Below are 20,031 nucleotides of genomic sequence, written 5' to 3'. Positions count from 1 at the left end.
CTAAGAAGTTTAAGAAAGTGTTAATGTCATTCTCCGGTACTCCTATTAATCTGTCACGGTATGGAAAGGGTAAGTGGCTCTTTAAAGTATTCAATTATCGCTGGCAAGTCGGCTGGTTTGGACCAGTACAGTGTCTTGTCTAGGTACCTCTCAAAGTATTGTCTTAATGTCTCTTTTTTAGGGTACATAGGCCTCGGGGTTGCACAATTCTCTCCTTAGACCCTGTTGCTCATTCTCAGACCAGAATTCGTCCAAGAAGGCTTGTTCGAACTGTTCAAACGTAAGGCACCGCCGTTTCATAGCGGCACCCCACTTAGCTGCTCGTCCTCTCATGAGATTGGTGACGTATCTGATTTTATCAACTTCTGACCAACTACGTGGAAAAACACCGTCAAATGATCTAATAAACACAATAGGGTGTACTTTGTGCTTGCCCTCACTGCAAAATGTCTGGAAATGCCCATGTCTTACAAACGTGTCATCGGCCATGCCGGTTGGCATAACAGTATTGACGTAGTTTGTGTCACTTGCTACTCTAGGTGTTGTACCGTAATATTGCTCATTTGGTGGAAAAGAAGGCGACACATTGTAATTTTGATTTGAAATAGGTGATTCCACAATAGGTGTTCTGTCTGTGTCATTAGCCATGGTTTTAGCTGTTTTGTCGTTTCCTGATGATGCGTTTGCACCAATCGCCAAACATGGCACAACATTGTCTCGTAATTTTGTCACTTCGTCTTCTATGTGTTTTGTTTCGTCTTTAACATGTGTCTTTGTTTTTGAAAGTATGTCCTGTGTAATTGTTTCAAGTTTTTTGTCCAGATAGTCTTCACACAATTTACATTCGTGTACAATTCTTTCGGCCATGTCCGTGTCGTTGTTTAGTGACGCGAGGTCTTGGGTTTGTTCGAGAACTACCGTTGTGAGATGTTGGGTAATATTTCCCACTTCTTCAGTCAGCTTTTCTTGGGTGGAGCTAGCTGAAGTGTGGGCCTGAGCTAACTCTTCCACACGGGTGTTCACTTCCTGCTGCACATTAACTATTTGAGTTAACAGATTCTCACATCGGATGATATTGTTTTTTGTTTCATGTGTGAATGTAACCAAAGTTTCTTCCTGTTTAGTGACTCGGTCGGACAATGTCTCAAATCGCTGGCTGAGGTGTTAAGTGGTGGTATTTAATTCTGTCATCTGTTTTGTCGTTCGTTCAAAATTTTCGGTCATAGTACGGTTTAATATGTCAATTTTCTGACTAACGTCTCGTTTCATGTCTGCAAATAACTCTAATAGTCGGTGCAGTTTGTCAGTCTCCTGTGTCCGATTTGTGTCACGTTGCTGAATTTGTCTCATATTCGGTTCTGACATTGATGTTAACAATGGCGCTGACGGTCTAGTCTCGCATCCATTCCACATTTCGTCACTTAAAGTCGCCATCTGTGTATTATTACAAATGTTGCGAGTTTGAGGCAAAATCATTGCATTGATCTGTGAACTGGTCCATGGAGGGAAACGCGGACTTTCTTGTTGGTTGAACGATGAATCTACTTCATTTAACTCATCTGCCGAAACTCTCTTTACCTTACCGCGTTCCATTGTAATAAGATGTATAATCGTAAGTCAAAAAGGGAATAATATAAGTCTGATTAATAAAGATTTGACTCAAATGTAGGTTGAAATATTTTCTCGTCAATGTAAATGATTGCTCTATTGCAAATAATGGTTGGGAAAGATGCAGCAGGACGGACAAATTCTTCGAAACAGTAGACTGTTTGGCGGTCAAATTCACGATCTTCATATGCAGCTACAACAATACTATAATTACCACAAACTACAATAGAGATAGATAATTTTGGAAAAATCTAGAAGAAAACTACAGGATGTGTGGAAATGGAAAAATGGATTCTGCAGTTGGCTATTGAATGTTTGAATGTAGCATAATTGTGTGACTCACCATTAAATTTTCTGTCCTGCAGCGGCTGGTCAATCACTTCTGCGTAAATCGTATTCGTGAAAATATGGATTTTCTTAATACATCTCCATCGGATAATCACCAAAAGGTCTCAAAATAACAGTTTTGCATCAATATATGCCATGAAAAGAAAACAGATTGAATTAGTTACAAAAATTCTTTACAATATTGTTGTATGATCATTTGCTTAGGTACAATAAAGTTGGTCTTTTAGTTACCCTATAAACTTCAGGACTTTTGGTTATTCTCTGTTGGGAAAAAAATACAAATTAAAGTTTCAAATTTGCTCAAAAACGACACATCCGAAAATTGCGTTTTGTCACGGTCGCCAGTTGTAGTGGTTAATAAAAAAGAAAAAGAGAGAAGAAAAGAAAATAAAATGTTGAAAATGGTGGGAAGAAATGGTGAATAAAAAGGGGTTTTAAAATTGTAAATGACCGTGAAAAAGGGAAAGAATGAAAAGCAAATCGGGCTTCGTCTTACAGAAAAGCTATTGTTGGGATGGTCCTTGTGGCGTTTTTGAGCAAAAGTTAAACCAATTTCCACTACAAAAATTATTGAAGAAGAACAGAGAATAACAAAATGTAACTGACAGATGGAAATGGTGTAGCTTAGAGTTAATTCTTTGCCATGTTAACATGTCTTCTTGTTTCGTGCGGCGTCCAGGTCTTCAAAAATCTCCTACTTCATTTCTGCGTGAAAAGTCTGCTCCGAAATCTTGCAATAAGTTTCATTTTCCAGGAATTTCTAATGTATCCAAAACCGTCTTGATATTAAATGCAATTTATTTTAGTTGCTTCTCTCCATCCTCCGAATTTCATAACAACTTCCACAATGTCTACACATTAATAAGTTATTTCGTCTTAATCAGATCACGTCTGCATTAAGCTTCCGCTCTCGAGAGACAATAAAGAAACGGATAGAAAAACAAAAAAAAAGTTACAATTTTAGTATTTTCTCTGCCGTCGAGCGCTCATACCGCTGCGACGGTATAATTTTTATCTGAGGGAACGAGTGTAGCGCGGCGAAATTGAAAATCCCGCTACACCTTGCAAATGGCAGTTATACGAGATTAAAATATTCGGGGCTTACAACTGACTGTGAGAAATGCCTTTCACAGATTGCGATATAGGTTGTGGGACTTAAATGAAACATTTCTCGGTTTTCATTTTAAATAGTGCAGATACGAAGTGGGGCACACAGATCAACATCTGTATACCTGTTATTAAGTTCCTGAGGGAAGCAGTTTTGATACACTTAAAGAGCTTGAAATTTTTTCCTAATTTTAAAAAATACTGACAATAGTTGTTAAATGAAAAAAACCGTTTCCACAGGAAAGCCTTTTTTCCACAGGAAAGCCTTTTTCGAGTCACACGTTACTGTGTATCTTCCCTTTTTGCGTTGTAGGGGCTGCACTCTTTGCAGGTTTGTCCTTACCTAATAGCAGGTCAGTAATTTAATACCAGGTGTTTCGTGTCGTCTGCACCTACGACTACCGATCACCAGTTTGCTACTCTCGGATCGCGCTTGTAAGCAGGTGTCTTGTAATTAGCTTCTCTGTACAGTGAAAACTCGATTTTATACTAGTCTAAGGACATCAGAAAAATGGTGTTATATGGCAGAGAATGTAAAATGTGGGCTTTATGAGCAGTAAAAGTTCCTTATATTATCCCCTCTTGCAATTTCATAGATTACGTACGATATACAGTAGAGCGTCGATTATCCGAACATCGGTCAACGGAATGACCGCTTAACCGAACTGTGTACTCGCTCACACCCGTTACTCTCCCACCGTACCGTCCATCATCCCGCTCAGTCCCAAACCGAGTTTCCCACAGCAGTCGCCGCACTGGGCCACCGCTGGGGGAACATTGTTTCTTACGGGGCCTTCACAAGGCGCTGCTGACTGGCCCAGCCGCCAGTCGCTGTGTTTCAACAATCCGCACACTTCTGTCGGCTCGGCACTGTCAGTAGAAGTAGCGGCAGTATCAGAGCTGTTCACAGCAACAGCTGTGCCAGCTCAGAGTTGAGGCGTGCCGCTCCGCACAGTTTGAAGAATTGCGCACCCCCGAGAAGAGCTTCCCACGGTGCAAACGGTCACCTTCTGTTCTCTGTTACGACCACTCGTGTGCTGCTGCGTCAAGAAGTGAACTTGACGATACAAAATGCTTAAACGTAAACGTGTTGTCCTTTCTACGAGGGACAAGTGCGAGATTATTAAAAGGTTAGAAGAAGGTGAATCTGCAATCACTTTATCCAAAGAGTACAAGGTGGGGAAGTCGACAATTACGGATATAAAAAAAACAAAAGACGAGCATAGCAAATAAACATATACAGTTCGATCGTCCGAACAAACCTGTTTTCCGAACACCCGTGTCCCCCAATTACTTCAGATAATCGACACTCTACTGTATGTATAGAATAGGCGTCAAAATATTCGTCAGCATATTGTTTGTAATCCAGTAATGACTATCTGAATTTCTACTATTTTTCCAAGCTGATGTAACTGGAACATGAAACTGTCTGTGAAGTGGAATTGTTTTATTTAATTTCATTAATCGTAATCGATGTTTTCAGGAAGCCTGCAGTTGGGTCACTCTCTATTTAAGAATGATAGCACTGTACCAGTTACATATTTTTTCCTGCTCGGCGTGGCGCTTCTCGAGAATTTATTCTCGTTGGCGAGTGCAAATATTTACGTAAGTCTTTTGTGTGATGTGTGCGTACGTGCCATTCTTCGACATTTTTGTAAGCGTGAAGAGATACGTAACTGTTGCAGTATTTCATTATTTAACACTGAAACACTGGGGCAAACAAAAAGAACAAAGGCTGCTCGTCTTCCCACTTGCCAAAGCCTACACCGGCCGTCGAGGTCGCCGGGTCTCTCCCCGTTCGAGAATGTTTGACGCATTGAGGGCAGCATTCCCCGACCGGCTGAGAATTTTGATGTTCTAAAATGCCAGTTGATCAGCATTTGTCACGATAACCCTCAGGATGACATCTGGCTTCTCTGTTAATTAATGCCGAACCGAATACTTGCTCGCGTAAGGACCAGGGTGAATGCATTATTGACTTGCTCAATTTGTGAAGTTCTTTCTCTTTAATAAATCGTCCAGTGTTTCTGAAACTGTGTCACGTATTCGTCTACACGTGTACATCACATATACCGATTTGCGTCCGATTCAGACGATTCCTTCGCGGTGCATATTTTTTAGTGTATTCCGTCCATAAAGGACGGCACCGTGAGGGCTGCGACTGACAGTTCACTAAAAACAAAACAGTTTTCTGAAGCAGGCACTTATTCAGTGTGTCACGAAGCATTTTTACAGCTCACACTGTCGACTTCATTCCGGTGCGGAATCACACAGGTACGTGCCTCGTACCGGTGAGGAGCACAGATGTCTTTTCAAAGTAGAAGTTACGAGATAAAACAGTCGGCCAGTATGTACTGGCAGGAGGTAAAACTTCTAGTACCGGCACTAAATGCACATTAAGAAACTGGAAACCGTCCTAGCTTTGGGAACAGTCAGCTCGTTGTTCGGGAAGGAATCGGGAACAGTTTTCCTCCCTGTCGTCTCCCAGTGTCTCTAACTTACCACTTCGTGTCCTTCCCTCCAAACTGAGAAACGAACATAGAGTTCCTTTCGTGTGCTTCTGTGGGCAGTATCGAGGAGGGCCGGTCGGCTATTCCGTCGCACGTATTTATAGTTTCTCGGTTTTGTCCGTTTCGTTTTTTAAATCTGCATTTGCAGTTTGTCATTTCTTTGTATCCCTTTCATTTTCCATTATTCTACCTTACAAAATGGTAATGTAGTTTCAGATACGAGAACCGGTTTAGTGTAAAGAAAAGGACACGAATACCACGTAACTGTTAAAGAATAAAATGGGTCGGGCCGTACCGTTTCTTCGGCGACGGTACGAAATTGTCTGCCGGCGCCCGACTACGTGGAGATGTGACGGGGAGTGTCGTGTGGTGTTGCAGTCGCCAGCCTGCTGTCGTGCCTGCACCAGCTGCGTGCCGAGAACCTGCGCCTGGAGGAGCACGTGAGCTCGCTGCTGCAGCGCCGCGACCACCTGCTGGCCGTCAACGCCCGCCTCGCCATCCCGCTCGCCTCGCAGCCGCCGGCACAGGGTGAGGACGCACACAGCTCGCGGTCGCTGCCGCTGTCAGTGCCGCCGCTGCCGCAGAGCCGGTAGACTAGCCGCGAGTCCTCGTCGATTTCCACCGTATCCGACAGCGGACTATTGTCCGAACTACGTACCTGCCTGACGGGTATAATGTCGAGAGCTCCGATGTCGAGAGTGCTAGTTTCATTTTCCTGGTGACGACTTCCTCTCGAGTAGTCCCCGTCCGGAGGTCCGACAGGGGGCCGTCCGACTTCCGAAATATTAGTCTCGAGGATACCGTCGTCAGTAATCCGTACGGCTGAGCTTCACGTCCTCGGAAAAAGTGACGGCTGCGGTTTCCCGTCCCTTTCGGCAGTCCACGGTCCCGGCATACCGAGACTGCGTCGGCCGATGTTGACGTGCCGCGTCGGTCGACCGCCGGGACTGTCGTCACTGTGACTACCGGGTCGGTGGTGTCCACAGTCTGTGGGTGGGTGGGGACCGTCGGTACACTCTCCGAAAAAGTGTCGCTGTCACTCGCAGTTGTGTGTGGATTCAATTTTTTTCTGCACCTGGGCCACATTTCGAGATACTGAAATATTTCACGAGAAAAGTTTTTAGAAAAAATAGCTAGCAAAACAGCCGAAAGAAGCTGCTTGTTTGCTGTTTCGTCTGAACGGTACGGCAGCACGTCGAGTGGATGCGGTCTGGGGATTCCTTCGAAAAAATGATTGTCGAGTGGTTTCTCGTGTTCCCTCGTATACTCGACCTGACGTGTAGCAACTTCGAGCTCCTCCTGCTGGCAGTACGTCGTCGAGTTGGGCCACTGTTACATTGGCAGTCTTCCGGTGGTGAAAATGGGTTCCTAACTAAAGGCACATTTGTAGCAACTGCAGAATTGTGGCACCGATACTGTATAAAGTGTGTGTGACGGCACCGAGAAATGACACTAGTTTCTAATAATTTGTTACAAAAAGGACGATACCTTAGAACCTGAACTGATCTCGTAGTAAGCTGAAATAGGAGGGGACGGACGGATGTACAGAAAGTCACACCCGCACTGACAGATGAGGATATTGCGCCAGTCGTAGAGGTGGCAGAATATCTCTACGGATGAGGGTATGGAGCGTACTCTTCACTTCGGGAAATCGATTAGAGGTAGTCGGAGCTCTGACACGGCACACGACACAGTTTCGTACAGTCGCGGGCGATTCCAATTGACGGTGCGGGTGTACGTCGTACCCTAGTCGGCACTCGACAGAGGAGCGGCGAGTCCGTCTGCTGAGGAGTAGGGGGAGTTTGTTCCGGTATCGAGAGGCAGACGAGTTGGAAATAAGTGACAGCCGGTAACCCGGGGAGACTTTTACCTAGCCGGGCAGAGTGAGGCCTCGAGAAGTAGCAGTAGGGAACATTTTGACGGTTGCGGAACTTCTCGTGCATTTAATAGCCGCCACAGACGTGTGACAGTGCCGACGAGCTTATCTCGCAAACAGACCGGGCGTGACGGTATCGGCCACTGGGCGTGCTCCCGACGGTGAACGGGGGTTTAAGTTACGGCTCGGGTAGATCTGGGAAAGGTACTGTCCATTTCTGAACTAGACTAGATCTGGTGGATGCACCGGTCATACATACCGTAAATTTGTGCCGAAATATACGGTACGTGCCAGTGTACAGATTACGTATACGTGGAAACTGGTGAACGATTCGGGATCGGAATGACAGCCAGCCGCCATTGCTCGTTAAGAAAGTTGGTGCCCAGGTTTTGCACCCTTATGTGGTATATACGTGCAGATGTTTAGCATCCGTCTTACCCCGCACTTTAGTTAACTACCGTATCATTTGTCGCCGTGTCCTCCCACCACGTACCGGCTCCCCCGGACTCCGAAGACGTGACTCACCCTCCGACACGTCCTCGTGCGACACCCTCCTCGACTTAAACGTTACCCCACCGAAAAACTTCACCGAGTCACTTTGGGTTGGCTTATAATTTTTCAAACTGCTCGGGCACTTTGATGTGTCCGTAGAACACTATCCTTCTTTCTGTAATTTTCTCTCTAATTTTTTGCACACAATTGTATACTTCTGTTTCCTAATATCTGCAGATATTCTTTCCTTTCATTGTCTTTTTATACATTTTTTATTTATTATTTCTCAATTGGATTTTTACTTCCACCTCCTTTTCTTGTAGTTTTTAACTGCACTATTCCCTTCCTGTAACCTACTTGTACTTTTCAGCCTGCCCTCATCTCCTCCAGGCGGAAGCAGGCTCAGCGCTTACCAGTGTACTACGAAGGCACGCTCAAAAGAAATGCCTCCGAAATTTTTTTCTGTCGGCGGTATCGGTCGTGCCGCATATTATTCGGTCGACTCTCCCACTTCACCGACACTAGTTGCGAACCCGTAACACTAGTCGGGGTCCGAATTGTAGTGTGCGGTGCGATGTGCCGTAATCGGGTCTCTGACTGCAGTAAACTTCGTCCACACACGGAGCACTGTCTCCTTCGGTACGACATTGCCGGGCCGCACACAAACTCTGCACCGATCCGACACCTCGGGGTCACTGTCGTCCAACATCCTGTCACCTGCAAAACTTAAAGAACTCGTACGGGGACTTCAGTAGTAACGAAGTCGGCGAGTGGAGGTGAGATCGTGTCTCCTTCGACAGAGTGAAATGTCGTACCGTGACAATATCGACAAACTGGTCTCCGACTGTTAGGAAATGAGTTCGTCCTCGGTGTGTCGAGAAATAAATATGTAGACGTGAAGAATGAGGATACAGAATGTTAATAAAGATTGTTATATTATTTAAATAGCTTTAAGAGTTTTCAGCACACACTCACATATTTTAGCTCGCGGCCCTCGTCCTCAGCTTTGAGCATCCTGCCCTGACCTACCCCTCTCTGGTCCTGTGAGAAGGTACTGACACTCGAGAGGAGTGGGTCCGTATCGTCAAGTGTTACCTGCTCGAATAACTTACGGGAATGCGGCCGGGTGACTGTTTCGAATGCCGATATTTTCACAGATACGCACCCTGTAATTTTTGAGGCAGAACTGCAGCGAGTAAGTGTTCTGTACAGAATTGAAGCAGAAACCTCCATCTCTATTTACTGGTTTACTTGCTAATTTAATCTCTACTGCATTCTTAGATACACTATCTCGTCAGCTGGAAGTGCGGAAGTATCCGTGTCATTTTCTTCCGTAGGATGACACTGCCGAGAGTGTACCCCTCGACGTCGATCGGGACCGTCACGGCTATCGTCCCGTAGATAAGGGTCGGTGCGAGTAGGGTCCCTATTCACGGTCCGTCCCAACGGGGCTCTAAATTCACTCGCAGGGCCCGTACTCTTTACAGTTTTGCCTCGAAAATGAAAGGGTGTGCCCCTCTCGAATTATCGGCTGTCGTCGACTACCTCCCCCGGCCGCATCCCCGGAAGTTATTCGAGCGCCGTAAACACGAAGATAAACTCGAGTCGCTCAGTACTGTGTGCGTTTACGGAAGTACCCAGTTCGCCGTCTCCCGGAGGTGGCGGCCGCGCTCCGCGACGTGGCGGCTCGCTCTGTACCGCCGCGCTTTCTGTCCGCAGTGAACAACGTGCACCCGCAGCACGGCGGGGCGGTGGGGGCGACGCCCGCGGTGGCGCCTCGCCACAACAACAGCTACCTGGCGCCGCAGCACTCGCACCACCACCAGCACGCGCACGCCGGGCCGTCGCCCTCGCCCGGGCCGCCGCCTGCCCACCCGGGCATCGTGGAGAACGGTCTGCCCCCGGAGCCGTACCCGCAGCCCCAGCCCCAGCCACACCGGAACCCCTCGCCCAGCGTCAGGTAGGCTCCTTGCTGCTTTTGTGTCTCTGCTAGGTGATTACAAACTATTACACTGTTTTATAAGGGCATATTGTCACCAAAGCTGACCCCAAAAAGTCACAAAACGCTCTTGTTACTAACTCTGTCAAGGTGTGTGGGTGTCTGTGTAATAAAAGTATGAGGTAAAGGTGTCTGTCCACGAGTTGCACAGCTGATAGTATATATTATCAGGTCTTTAGTCTTATGAGTCTGTGAGGTCCTACTAATGGAAATACTGAAAAATCTGTTACCGACTGTCTGCTTTGACCTGTCACTTCATTGAGATGACGGACACGGGCGTATCTCCTATATCCGATATGGTAACTGTAACGTCACAAATTCGACAAAAAAATGTTAATCCAAACAATTTGGTGAAGAAAGTGCAACTAAAGGGTTGCCCGTGAGAATTAGGGGTTTTGGTTGGGAAGAAAGAAAACAATTAATTTTCCTAGCTTCATACAATACCCAAACAAAAAGATATGCAAAAATCGTTACACAAAGGCCACGAAAATAACCACGAGATGCAATATTGTCACCTTCGATTGACTTATTAGGTTAACTCGACCTTACTGTACTAACAGATGGTTGACCTACAAAAATGCTGTTAGAAAAGTCACTAACCTGGAAAACCAACACTCACTGACAAATTTTGGTTTCAGAAACTTCAGCCGACCTCCATTACTAGAAGAAAATCTATGTTACTAGGAAGCTGTAACTCACTGCAAAAACTGGTCCCGACAACATCACTTCGCCTGTGTCAATAGAGCAATCTCCACAATAACTGACAAGTGTAAATAAACATTCTTAGCTACCAAACTGAAAAAAGCAATCCACAAATCCGTATGCAGTTTCATTAACATTAATTTTCATATACAACTTAATCACAAGCCACTACACAAAATACACACACGACATACTTTTTGAAACAAAAAATTAAAAATATACTTACCCCTCCCCTCCCAAATAAATAAAATCAACTTTCATACAGAAAAATCTGCACTAGAAAGGAAAAAAAGGGAAGAAAAAAAGAAAAAAGCTAAAACGTAAGAACACATCCAGAGCCAGTTGAAAGAGACTGGTACGTATTAAAATCATTGGAAAGCACTGAAACGTACATCTACTATGTAGCGTCAGATATACAGATTTTTCAATCCAAAATTTTTCTTTCGCGTCCGTGTAAATTATTTTATGGAACGTTATCTCTCTCTCTCTCTCTCTCTCTCTCTCTCTCTCTCTCTCTCTCTCTCTCTCTCTCTCTCTCTCTGTTTTTACAAATTAATTTCCTCAGCATGAAAATGAAAATTAACACGAATTAATAACAGGGAAGATAATATTGTTGTAAATTTCATGCATGTAACATCACAATTGAAATGAATGAGAACTAATCCAAATTCATTTTCTGATGCTATTAAGTGATTAAAATTAGATAAAATGTCCAAAATTTATAATAAATGCACTTGTATCAAATCCGGAGATTGTAAGTCCTGTCACGGTCGCCAATTGTAGTGTTTCCTTTCCTCGGGGTTCTGCCGTGAAAATAGAAAATCTGATTGGGTTTTGAATTTTGGTGGAATAAGTTACGGATAAGACGGACTTCGTATTATTGATTGAGATTGTGCTGTAATTTGACCGTGCATGGCAGACCGGGTCGGCAACACTACAAAAAGCGACTGTAAGGAAATAGTATCAGAAATAAGTTGAAATTTACCTTATAATTCTGTTAGAAACGTAGTATTTATTATAATATAGTCTTCGTGGCTGTCTTTTTAATTTTTTTGTAGTATGACCTGTTTTCATTGTTCTCCGTCTGTTGAAAATTTTTTGTAGTTGTCACTGTCAGGATTAATTTATAAATTTGGCGATAACCCAATTCGAATCACTATTGAAATAACTTCGTTTCGTAAAATAGTTTCAATTTCCACTTAAAAGCGTATTTAACACAGTGCCGAAAAATACACGTCTTTCGTATGAAGACGAGAGAAAGAGAGTAATCAATTAGTTGTTAAAAACAAACACCTACACAAACAAAAAAAAAAAGATGAAAATTATTTATAAATATCGGTCGCTGGCACAGCGCTCTTCTGGATGCGCGATCGTAAATCATATCTTTGTATTGACGGAGGCGCGATAGTCAAAGTACCGTTACAACTCGAACTTTCTAGGCTGGAACTCGTGCGTGTTCTCTTAGGTCGTGTGATCGGCACCACGAACTCTGTTTCTGCTGGGTTAGCTGAGTGAGTTAAGGACGAAAGTTATTTTACTTGCTTTCATTATGTTGTTGTACTCCGCCTTGTAGGAGTGCAATTTGTTTTCCAAGTTGGAAATTATAAGTAGAATTTTGGTATAAATTTCCTCTTACGTCTCCAAAATAAATGAAAAGATCTTCTGTGCTGGAAAATACTCCATTATTTACTATCTCTCTATATCCGGATCCCGCTCCAGCTACTGCCGGGTGTGGGTGCTGACGAGTTGTCTCCATTCGGATCGGTCCTCCCACCACTTTTCTGCCTCCACTTGCTGCCAGGTCACACCTCTCCTTCCCACAGATATTCTCACTCCCATTTTCCACCGTGTTCTTGTGCATCCTCTAGGTCTTTATTTACTGGTAGGTTACTAGCCATCCAGTGAATACATTGCAAATGTTTCACTAGTATTGCACATAAATTTAATGATGTTATATCAGTGCTTAGTTATGGAAATGTTTTTACGATTTCATTTAACAGTACGTGTAACTTGACTAGAGAGTGAAATTTTGAACAAGCTCGACAACATTACGATTTCACGATACTGCAGTACCTGTGTTGTTCGTAAGTATAACGCAGTGTCCTTCAGATGTGCACACGTGTCGAAGGAGCAGGCACTGTGGCAGCTACAGCTGTAACGAGATACACGGAACATATTCACAATTCCAAATACGGACAACTGTCAGCTGGAATTACGACAATCAAAATTTGTGCCAGATCCGGACTCGGTTTGGATTTCCCACTTACCACGAGAGGTTACTTTACCGTTCGGCCGCCTGGGCACGCTCCACGGCCAGACTCCAAACTTCCACCTGTTGTCGACTGTGTGTGTCTCCGGTGTGCACTCGTACATCCGTTACGTATATTTCCGTACAGGGGAAACATTTTAACTGAAAGTCCCTCGTCCGGTGTCGGCGGAATAAATACGATATTGCAGTGGCCCTGTCTTTCAGAAATACGATGTGACGTTCCTTCACAAGTGACGCAGTGCCCGTTCCTTCAGACGTGCACGCATTCCGTAATGCAGCTGACGGTTCCCCTTACTTGCAGATGCGAATACCTTTTGTGTATTTTGATTTTAATCTTGTTTTCTTAAAGTTGTGACTTTTTCAGTGGTGTTAAATGATTTTAAATAAAAACGTACCTGAAGTTTTGGTGTTAACATCGAGATGAATCAGTTGTTTTGAAGATGTTATTTATCGTGTAATTTATTTCTTACTTATTTCAGACAACCGTCAATCCAGCAACTTTGATGGAAAGTGGAAGTTGTTCTGGATTATCTGTTACCTGAGTTTTCCAGTGACACATTAATTTTGCAATACAAAATGTTACCTCGAATTTCAGTGTTTCTTCTGTGTTTTTGTATCTCTGGACATTATTTACGATTTGTGGTCAATAACAGACTTTATTGAGATTCGATGAACATTAAATTCCTCTGCTATTTATTAGCATCATTGTATTAGGTAGTTTCAGTCGCGCTAGGAATTTTAGCTCGTCTTCGAACAGTGCTAATTTTGTTACATCAGTAAGTACGTATCAGTACCGTCGATATTTCGATTACATATGTTAATCTGTAACTCTCGACATAAGAGATATCGGCCGAATTTCTCGATACCCTGGCCGTCGAGATTCTAGTGCTCGCCCACCGACCCGACTGTAAAGTGGCACTCGGGGACTCGGCAATTGTTTATTGGGCACAGGGTCGGCGACCCCGGGGTTCCAGAGCTGGGGACTGGTAAGTGCCACCAGTCCTCGGTAACTGTAAACTCCGGGTACACTTCGGTGACCACTTCGTGGTGCGGTACCGGTACGTCATATTTCGCAGAGAACGGGAATCGCGGTTCGACCGCCCGGATCGCGGGGACGGTAAAAACCTCAATAAAATGCCGCTCGATCTCGCGGTGTGCCGCGCACTGACGAGGCGCGTGGCTGTCGAGGCGGAACGGTCGTCAGCGAGCGGCACTCGCCGCGCCTCCAGTTGTCCGAGGCTTACCCGGTCGAGTGGTGCTCTGTCGAGGTGGGCTCTCATTTCGCTACCGGCCCGTGGCACCGCGATGCGTGCTTCAAAATTATCTCTCCCTCCTCCTAGCAGAAAGGGTGGTCCGCCGGTAGCTACCGAAACCCGGTCGAACGAGCGGTCTAGTGTTGCCCTCCTTTAGGCTTGGGGATTGCACAGAGTCTTTCAGTCTCTAGTAACAAAACGTGTGCCGGTTGCCGCAACGTGTTTCTTATAGTTAAACAAAAAAAGGCAGTTTTGAGAAAGTTTATCTTTTCTACTTACATAAAGGTTTAGAGGGCATCACCAGTGCACGTCTCCGACCATCCTGATTTAGGTTTTCCGTGATTTCCCTAAATCGCTTCAGGCAAATGCCGGGATGGTTCCGCCAATTTCCTTCCCCATCCTTCCCTCCCCCGAGCTTGCGCTCCGTCTCTAATGACCTCGTTGTCGACAGGACGTTAAACACTAATCTCCTCCTCCTCCATCACCGGTGCATTAAAATCTGTCACGTGTTCTGTCCCGTGTTTGAAAACAGATCTAGTCGGTACAAATCCGTGACAAATGGAGAACGTCCAGAAAGCTAGATGCCTCGAGGAGTACGCAATCGAAAGTGAACTGCACGACACCTCGAACTGTAGCAAAGGTTTCCAGAATAGGATTTTCACTCTGCAGTGGAGTGTGCGCCGATACGAAACTTCCCGGCAGATCGAAACTGTGTGCCAGTCTGAGACTCGAACACGGGACCTTCGCCTTTCGCGGGCACGTGCTCTACCGTCTGAGGTACCCGAGCGCGACTCGCGCCCCGTCTTCACAGCTTTACTTCTGCCGGTACCTCGTCTCCTACCTTCCAAACTTTACGGAAGCTCTCCTGCGAACCTCGCAGAACTGGCACTTGTCACGAACCCGCTCTACTGTGCAGGAAAAGTTATCTCCGTAAGGACACCGTTACGGTGTGGCTAATGGCTGTATAGTACTTCAGTAGAGTTGGCCATGATGTCTCCTTTGTCGATGTTGCTGAGTCTGCATTGTCCGTGTGGCTTCTCGTTGTCTAGGCGATGATTGCTTTGCTGCTCTGGGTCCAAGAAAAGGTGCGGGTTTTTTAATTATCACTGGACTATCGAAATCATGACGCAGTATTCCACGGTTTCTTTGTATCAAAAACACACTTTTATTGTCAAAACTAGATACACAACTGCGGCCAACACTCAAGTGCCCGAAAACCCGTTGTAGACCAAAGATCACGGTCATAAGCTACAAAGAACATACAATTCCAATATCGATTATTGATCGCAACACCTAACTTAGTATTATCTTAAGCAAAACCTTTTTTTTTTTTTTTTTTTAGCACGACTTCAGTGTATAATAAAATAAAATGACGTCTATTTGTCAGTTCCATTACACACTCCTGAAAGAAAGGATATTGCGGAGACAAGGCTTAGCCACAGCCTGGAGGACGTTTCCAGAATGACATTTTCACTCTACAGCGGAGTGATACGAAACTTCCTGGCAGATTAAAAATGTGTCCCGGACCGAGACTAGAACTAGGGACCTTCGCTATCCCGAATACGAGCAGTCCTATTCACTTCTCGGCTGCTACTCTCTCTTCCCCAGCCGTAGACCTCTGTCTGCCCTCCCGTCCTCGCAGACTCGGCCCGATAGGAAGCGGCTGACGACGTTCGTTCTAGTGACCACTTCCCACTGAGGATCCACCTACTGCGAGGCAGATCGTTCGAACGGGAACTGCCGAATCGGACAGTCGGCAGGGCCGACCGGACGCCGTTCGGCCAGCCGGCTCCGTTCGAACACTGGGACCGCGTCCGGGAACGGGTGGACCACGTTACGCACGCGATCCGTAGTGCTGCCGACGTACCCCTCACGAAGTCTGGGGATCGTGTGAGGTGGTGGCCCGTACCTCGGTGGACTGACGAGTGCCGCACGGCGATACGAGCGGGAGTGCAGCTCTCGGACAGTTCAAATGCCACTCGACAGCGAGTAACCTCGCAGCCTTTAGAGCTGCGGGGACCGACGCTCGACGTACAGTTGAGGAGAGCGGGAGAAGGTTGTGGTGAGCTTTCCCGGACTCGGTCAACTGTTCCACTTATTGTACGTTAGTGTCAGAAGCTTTGCGGAGAATTTCTGGTAGACGCAGTCGTTAACAAAAAGCGGCAGTTCTGAAATGGGGGTGTCTTTAGACGCTCGGACGAAGGCAGTGTATTTTGCTATGTCTACTGGCAATGTAGTACGGGATCTGACTTTGCCCACTACCGTGCGACTGTAGAGAGGGCGTGTTAAACTTTAGATCCGACAGTTTTGACTCCTACAACTATCCTCTCTCCTGTGGGAGCTGGAATCGGCACTGTCGGAAACTCGTACGCTGCTTCCGGTCACGACCGAATCCGATACTGCGTCCTTCGACATTTGCCTCCGTCGACACGGTGTAGTGGTTAAAAAAAAAAAAAAGAGAGAGAGAGAGAGAGAGAGAGAGAGAGAGAGAAGAAAAGAAAAGGTTGAAAATGTGGGAAGAAATGGTGAATAAAAAGGGGGTTTTAAAATCGTTAATGACCGTGAAAAAAGGGAAAGAATGAAATGCAAAAATCTGCTGTCGCTGAGCACAGTATCGCAAAATAAACACGGAATAATGTTTGAGAAAACTAAAGTCTCATCCCGTGGTTACGTGTGCTCTCATTCTGTTATTAAAGAAGCAGAAGAAATTACGAGGTGCGAGAACAACTGTTACGTCAGTGGCGTGCGGTAGTGAGCTGTCGATACTGAGAAGACTCGGAGAGATGCACTGAATTGTTTACGCGACACCACGGGGACAGAAGTGGTCACAGTGTTCGGCACTGTGATTAAATGGTTATACTGTTCAGTGCAGTACTGAGAAAATTGTGGGGGTAACTGTTTTATCTGTCGGCTTCGGCTTTAAAAGGTGTCGCAGCAAATAAATTGTCACGCGTGACCGAAGAGGACCTAGCGGAAAGCATCAGAATTAAAGCAGCCAGTGATTTACTTTGACAGAATGTGGATTAGGCCACAGCACACTTCGAATAAATGTTGTATAACTGAGGGTATAAAAGTGCGGTCAACGTCGCACTGCCGTTCCGTGCGCGGCATCGGCGTACGGAGGCTCGGTGCGTGACACCACTCGGCTGCCGAGACAGCGCGAGTGTCCGTCGCCTCGTAGGCGATCCGAGATCTGCTCGGCCACCGTTACGGTCCGACCTCTACCGCAGCGAGCAGTTATTTACGACCCCACCGTTCTTAAAATATTTTCAGTATTGAAATTGCCTTCTACGAAAACTTATTATTTTGATTACAAATATGTGTTCCGAGTGTCTAAACATCACAAGAACTGAAGTTTCGTGCTCTCGTGAGCAGTAGATTGGGAGTTATTAACATTTCGTTGATGTTTGATAGAAATTGAGATTATCTGTAGGTCAAACCTATGAACACGAGCTTTGTTACGGGGGTTTATATATTATTTTTATTATTTTCTAGTCTAGCTCCATAACACCAAATTGAGGAGCCAACCTTCACGTTCATGTTACGAATCAGTACGAGAAATTACACAAGAAAAATTAATGATTCATACATTTCCAGAAAAAAAATGCAACACTCTCGAGGACAGTGCAATTTTATTGACAAGGGATGTGATAGACAGTCAAAGTGTTATACGATAAATTCAGACCGAATTAAACACACGTCACAGTAAACGGTGCTCAAACAGTTTCGTCGGTATGCAGTTTAGCCCCCTCCAGTGGCAACGTGGGCACTTACTCTCAAATGCGAACGACGGTAAAGGTGCCAAAGGGTATCCGGCAATAGACTTCCACGAACACAGTGCCCCATTTTGTCGCTATTCGGCAACGGGTCTCACGGACCCCGGAAGACGAGTTAGTTCCCGCTGCGTCCCGCCCCGTACGTTTTCGGTCGACGAGAGACCCGGCGAGTAGCGAGTCGTGTCGCAGCAGCCGTATGTTGGCGTGCACCGTCCTGCTGGAAAAGTACACCACCTTCCTGCCAAAGAAATGGCCGCCGCACGGGGATAGTGTGCAGTGCGACACGGCGCACACCACCACTTCCCTCTGCAGAAACGCCGAGTCGTAACTGACGGGCCCCACACCGAAATACGCAACTCGCCGGGTGCGAGCCGTACGTGGGAACCTACTCCCGTCACCGAAGACGGCGGAGTGCGGTTCCGATCGACGGTCGACACTTTCGCGACACCGGAACGGTCGTGCTCGGCGGTGTCGGCGGTAGCCCGGCCGGAGGCGTAAACGATTTCGGTCCCGCTGCGAGCAGACCGTTCGCGGCGGTCCCCGGTGACACTGCAGGTGCGGCACGTGCCCCGGTCTCGTCCCCGCTCGCACGTCTCGACGTGCCTCCGTGCTGCGCGGATGTACGTAATCTGGTTTACGGGTGTCGAAATATTCCACAGAAAACTAACAAAAGCTGTGGCACGCTGCCACTAAATTGTGCCCGACGCTTGCGGTAGTCCGTCAGTACGTCAGTCTGACTTAAAGCGGGCCATTTGAACGGCCGAAATTGTACGACAGGAGTACGCAGTTGTCGTCAGGGTACGATTGTGCCGTAGAGTGAATGTTGCGAACAGTGTTCACCTCCAAACTCGGCACAGTTACTGCACGCAGTGTCAAAACGGACGGCGCGCAGACAGCTCTCTCTGGTGCCGTACGGTCGCCGTCACTGACACTGCGGCCCCTCTGTCAGCCTATATTATACCCCGGTGCCACTGAACGCAGTACCTAAAGTGTGTCGTATTTCTTTTCCTGCCAGTGTAAAATTTACACGAGTCCTATGCAGACGACAAGCTATTGAGAATATATGAACACAGTCGACAATAGGGAGTGCGTCAAAAAGAATCGACCGGTTGTAAAAAAAAATTGTAACTGTTACGTCAATTGAGATATGTGCGTCAATGACGTACTGTCGGAGAGAGAAAATTCTCGAGTTTTCCACAGTTCCGACTAGGCAGCAGCTGTGTGCGCCCACTTCGGGTCCAGTAAAAATGGTGTCGGGACAACGGGAGGCATTTTGTGTTCTACGTTTTGTGCAGTGCAGGCCAGTAATAACTGTTGAGCGTGCCTTTTGTAGTAGATATGCTGTGCATCCTCACAGAGCATTAGACAGTGACACGAACAGTTCCGAGATACGAGTTGCTCGTGTAAAGACAAATCTGTGGGCCGTCCCCGAGTGTCCGACACAGACGTCGAACGCATCTGCCGTAGTTTCGCGAGCGGCCCGCAGAAATCCGCTCGCTGAGGGGGGAACTGCAGTTCACTGCAGACTGGAGCTGAAGTGCAAAGCGTTCCGAGCAATTCGGATCGGTAAGTCGTAGGCCCGAGGCGAGGGGTCGGGTTGTACACGTTGCTATGTACACTGTGTGTGTTCATTTTGTAAAATGCCTTCATCCTTTCGGTCCAACTATGGAAATACGTTTAATGCTGCATCCTCTACATAAATTTTCTGCCTAATTTGCTTGCCCCTATTCTGTGGCTCAGGAGTGTGAGAAAATAAATGAAAGTTCTCGATATCCCTATATAGTTGTCATTTTATGCTGGAGAGCTGTGTTTAAATATCGACACGTACTAATTATGCTACCTCTGTGTGTGTATTGCCGTAAGATTAATAAATAATAGTGGCTCGGCACAGCACTATTTTTCCAAACGTATATATAGAATGCTGTCACGCGTTGACAGTAAGATATTGCAGTGCCCGTGTTGTCGAGATGTCGATACGTTGTACTTCTAAACGACACAGGTTCTGCAGTATCGTACTTGCCCACGGACACCGGGCGAGTGACTTTCAGTTAAAATGTCTCGCTTGTACGGAAATATACGTAACGGATGTAC

The 20,031-nt window shown here is 46.1% G+C and overlaps 1 protein-coding gene across 1 annotated transcript in view; it reads left to right on the top strand.

Annotated features, from left to right (window-relative positions):
• The window catches only part of LOC126212795 (protein AF-17-like), a 117,386-nt gene that overhangs the window by 84,330 nt on the left and 13,025 nt on the right, over positions 1-20,031 (top strand). Inside the window, exons 12-13 of the mRNA XM_049940197.1 lie at positions 5,952-6,101; positions 9,661-9,901. Coding sequence (XP_049796154.1) covers positions 5,952-6,101; positions 9,661-9,901 — 391 coding nt within the window. The remainder of the gene's footprint in view (positions 1-5,951; positions 6,102-9,660; positions 9,902-20,031) is intronic.

This window comes from Schistocerca nitens, chromosome 11 (genome assembly GCF_023898315.1).
Source record: "Schistocerca nitens isolate TAMUIC-IGC-003100 chromosome 11, iqSchNite1.1, whole genome shotgun sequence".
Taxonomy (NCBI): domain Eukaryota; kingdom Metazoa; phylum Arthropoda; class Insecta; order Orthoptera; family Acrididae; genus Schistocerca; species Schistocerca nitens.
The sequence above is the reverse complement of the archived record's forward strand: the minus strand, read 5'-3'. Positions and strand labels throughout refer to the sequence as shown.